The sequence below is a fragment of the Taudactylus pleione genome, unplaced genomic scaffold (assembly GCF_031769625.1).
Source record: "Taudactylus pleione unplaced genomic scaffold, aTauple2 ptg000061l, whole genome shotgun sequence".
Lineage (NCBI taxonomy): Eukaryota > Metazoa > Chordata > Amphibia > Anura > Myobatrachidae > Taudactylus > Taudactylus pleione.
This window is the reverse complement of record NW_028284463.1, coordinates 2680422-2685097: the sequence shown is the minus strand read 5'-3', so window position 1 is coordinate 2685097 and position 4676 is coordinate 2680422. Positions and strand designations below refer to the sequence as shown.

Below are 4676 nucleotides of genomic sequence, written 5' to 3'. Positions count from 1 at the left end.
GTCAGACTATTTTTTGTCACCTTCTGTACCAGTAAAGGATGATTTAATTCATGGTGAGTTTGTTATTTATGTACTTTATTGTATTCTCTTACTGACCTGCATAATCTTTAAAAAATAAATAATTACAGTACTTTTCTTGCATTTTTTATATTTAAAATAACAGTAACTGTTTCAATTGAGGTCTGCCCACACAACTGTTTTGTGTCTTACATTCAAGCCCCTTTTGTAATAACTCATTCTTTTTAGCCATATCTAATGAAATTGCAATAATTACTGAATGGTCTAATGTTATCCCTAATTCCTATAATAATATTTGTTTTACATTCACAGTGCATACCACACACCAGCCTGTCTCTGAATACATCTGAGAGTCCCAATTCAAATTGACAATGTTCAGACAATCATCTCAAATTCTGCTTCTAATCTATTCTCATTCAGAATGCGGCTGCATTTGGACATGCAACTAGGCCTTGTATTTTCAGAAACCATAAGTAATTAAATCATTGCTTCAATTGTTTCCATGGGAATGATGACTGTATTATACTGAATGCTACTGTTTCTAGGTTCAAAGGTGTTTGATTAGTACCTAATTATAAAGCATTTTAGAAAAGCTAATCTTCTAATTATTCTAACTTTTTTTTCTCCTTGTTGTATGATAATGGATAATCACACATCACTTGCCGAGTTCCATATTGCAGCTATTTTTGCTAGTTCAGAATATAAACCTTTAGTTTTTACTGTGTTTCTCTTGTTATATATAATGGGGTTGCTATTGAATTCTGTTATAATAACAGTCATAAATAGTAATGATCATCTACACACCCCAATGTATCTGTTTCTTTGTAATTTGTCCTTGATTGATCTTTGTTACACAACAGTCACTGTCCCTAAGCTGCTGTACATGTTACTGTCTGGGAATTACACAGTGTCCTTCATACAGTGCTTTACCCAGATGTATTTTTATTGGGAAACTGGATGCACAGAAGATGTCCTTTTATTCACAATGGCCTATGACCGGTATGTTGCTATCTGTAAACCTTTACACTATCACCGTATCATCAATAGGAACCTGTGTATGCAACTCACAGCTGCCATATGGGTATCTGGATGTTTAAACTCTTTACTAGTCACTTTGTCAGCCTCAAATGTGTATTTCTGTAATTCATCTATAATTCACCAATACTTCTGTGATGCTAAATCTCTCATGAAGATCTCCTGCAAAAATACAGAGGTGTTTTTTATTGTGATTTATATAGAATTGTTGGTTTTCGGATTCTGTCCATTCTTCTCCAGTTTGATGTCTTATATAAAAATTGTTAGCGCCATCTTGCAGATTAAATCCAGAGATGGCAGGAAAAAAGCCTTCTCCACCTGCTCATCCCACCTCACTGTCCTCATCACATTTTACGGGACAGCTGCATCTGTGTATTTGATGCCATCCAATGACCACTACAAAGTCCTGGAGCTGATTTTCACCATACTGTACACAGTTGTTACACCCATGTTAAACCCGCTGATATACAGTTTACAGAATAAAGATGTAAAGAGAGCAATAAAGAGAATCTTTGAGGTAAAATAAGGTAAACTAATAAATAAGATAATTATGTTTAAGTAAATTAATATAAATAGTAGGTTTGAGGTGTTTTCTTCTAAGTGGTTAGTTCCTCAGATTATGGGGCATTGAGGGCTCTTTAAATGTATACTTGTTTCCTGATAGTGTTCTGTTATTGTCCTGTGGCTGCATTTCTCATGTTAAATAACAGTAATGTGGTGCTTGAATTTCATGCCATATTGTGATGGCAGTCAGTGTATCTGAGTATACTCCAGATGCTGTGTAAGGAAGGTGTATAGTGGTCAGTGTATATGCATTGATTCTCATATCTGGAACATTGGAAAGATTTGTCTCTAACAAGGGTCAAAGGGCCAATTGAATTCAAACACAACAAAAGTGTCCAACATGAAACAAAAGGAGGTGATTAAACTAGCATGTAAACCAAATTGAACTGAAGAACTAAACTGGAACCAAAAAAACAGGAGACCAAAATAAGAGAAATAAATAAAATAAACAAAAAAAATGTATATTAAATGTAAATTTAAACCATGATTCCTCCATCTTATTTCATTTAGAATTTATCACATGTTGTACACTTCAAGGTGTGATTTATATATAAACATTTACATGCCAGTATATTAAATTTTTGCTTTACAATGGGTTAAAAAAAAGTAATAAAAATGTCATAAAACAATAATGGATATTAACAGACAAAGATGTAAAAGGGTCCTGCTATAGTAAATTGTGATGAGTCATAATCTAAAAATTCCACTGTATAACTAAAATTTAATGGTTAAAGAAATTTTTTACCAAATGTACAGGGCTATAGAAAGCATGGCAGGGCCTGGGTAATGAAAGGAGTTGTGGACATGCCTCCTTACACAAAAAAAAAAAAGAAAACAGCATCTGCAGCTACATGAAGCCGGGGTGTCCCGTTGTGCCCCTCAGCCAGTGGCAGAGGAGACCGCTGTTGCACTCAGCAACAGCAGCAGTCTCCCCATACTCACTGCAGCTCAACACACAGCTTTGTGGACTGGGCGCTGCCACTCACAGGAGTCACACTAAGGAGGAAGGGGGAGAGGGTAGTAGCAGACCTGAGCAGCAATCGCCTCCCTGTATACGTATATCTAATGTTCAAAGATACATTTTCTGTGATAGTCCTTATTTGATTCCTCATGTCTCATGCCTCTATCTCAGAACTTCCAATAAATATTGGTTACATAGTATTAATTCCTACCAAAAACTCTAGCTATGCAAACTTTTGGTGCCATTATTTTACTCAAAATTTATAGTGTATGGTCATTTGCTGGTTTTGTTTTATGGTGTCGGATGACGTTCCTCTGCACTCCAGCCACTGGAGCTCCAGAAGCACAAGCACTTAATCTCTAGATAACAACCAGCAGTAAGAGCTGCATCCCATTCTGTATTCCGAATCCTAGCCCTCATAAGTATGACAGGGTTCCTAAGCCTGCAAAATGTTTCCTAATCCTTGTTCTACACATTTTGAACTTCTGGTAATTTTGCATCCAAAAATGCCAAATCGGCATTTATCAGTTCTGTTTTGTCTGGCTACACTTTAGCAGACCTGCTTATGGGAACAGGGTGATGCTTTTCTGTATAACTGCTCATCTAGAATAAAAAAACTACTTGCCTTGAGGGTATTGCCTTCAACACTTGACAATCTTATAGCTGGATGTATCTATCTGGATAATACTTTTCATAAAATGGTTTAGGAAAACAAAGTGACCTACTGTATCAGTCTACTATCAAGTTGGTACATTGCCTTGTAATGCCGGTAACTCTGCCAAAGGAACCCAGGAAACAGTCATTCAAAATTGTCTTCAGAGAAATGCTAACAAATTTCAAGATCCATCACTGTAGTTGTTGATTGTCCTTTCAAACCAGAAAGCTTATGAGCAAGTTAGTGATGGGGAGACTTTACTAAGTTCCTTTATATTAATCCCATTCCATGAAACCTTCTCAATGTTTTACCATATTGGTGTCTCATAAGACTAAAGGGGCTTTTAAACTTGAGGCCTCCCTAGATCCCGAAACCAAGTAATTTTTGTTGCTTATTAGGATTAAATCTTTGAAAATTAGGGTTATTTTGTTAAAACAAATTGTGACTTCTGTCAGTACTTCTGGATGAGGTATCATCTTATACAGGCTCAATACGTTAATGCTGCAGAGCAGATAATCTATGGGTAGTGGTGGTAATGCCTGTAGTTTGTGAAGTAAGTCCACAATGTCAAGTAGGAAGTGAGGATGTTGTGTAATTCATGTGTACTTAGGTACATTGAAGCCAACTGAATAAGTTAACCTCCTGCCGGGCAGCTTCAGTGAATCCTTGTGGATCTTGGGCATATTATTCATAAATGGAATTACTGGATGATTTTCCATTATATTGTGACTCTATATTAAGGCTGAATTGAACAAACCGAATTCTGACATGTTAATCTTGTGAGATGAAGCTCATGTTGTTTGATGGGCTACACATTAAAATGTATCAAATGTACAGTATCAATATGAAACGGCCACAGAGAAACAACCAGAGGTGCTTCATGCAGAATTTCAGAGTGATAGATTAAAAATATATTATTTGGAATAGTCCAAATTTTTAAATGTCATTGTTTTCCTCCACTTCCTGTTTGGCAAAATGACACCTTTTTCCAATTTTTTGTAAATGCATTACTCAATGTACAATTAGAGTGTACAGGGTTTTTTCGTGTTAGATATACAACCAGTTAAAGTTCAGGACCTTTTAGGGTTAAGATTTTGGTAAAACTTGCTGTTTTTTTACATTTGGTACATTTAATTTTGGTAAATTTGGACAAGTAGCTACACTGGAACATGGCACATAGCAGTGTGGCTTGGAATGCTGAAGGACATTGAACAGATGGACAATAGAGGCATTAGGGCACAGCACACAGCAGTATGGCTGCAACATTTGGGAGTATGGCACATAGGTGTAGTTTGAAATGCTGGAGTAAAGCACATAGGAGCTCAATAGAGACATTGGAGCACATGAATGTTTAATACAGTCAGAGAGGCAGCCACCTAGGAAGGTGAGACAAAGACCTATCATTGCAGTGCCAGTTAAGTAAGTTTGAAAAGCCTGCCTACT

General features: G+C 36.4%; 1 protein-coding gene across 1 annotated transcript; it reads left to right on the top strand.

Moving 5' to 3' along the window:
• Window positions 1-658: 658 nt before the first annotated feature.
• On the top strand, window positions 659-1579 carry LOC148534959 (olfactory receptor 1E16-like). The gene has a single exon (XM_088464893.1). The coding sequence runs from the start codon at window positions 659-661 to the stop codon at window positions 1577-1579; it is 921 nt and encodes a 306-aa protein (XP_088321019.1).
• Window positions 1580-4676: the final 3097 nt, after the last annotated feature.

Coding starts and splice junctions, on each gene's coding strand:
- LOC148534959 (XM_088464893.1), top strand. CDS start 659: ATGGATAATCACACATCACTTGCCGAGTTCCATATTGCAGCTATTTTT.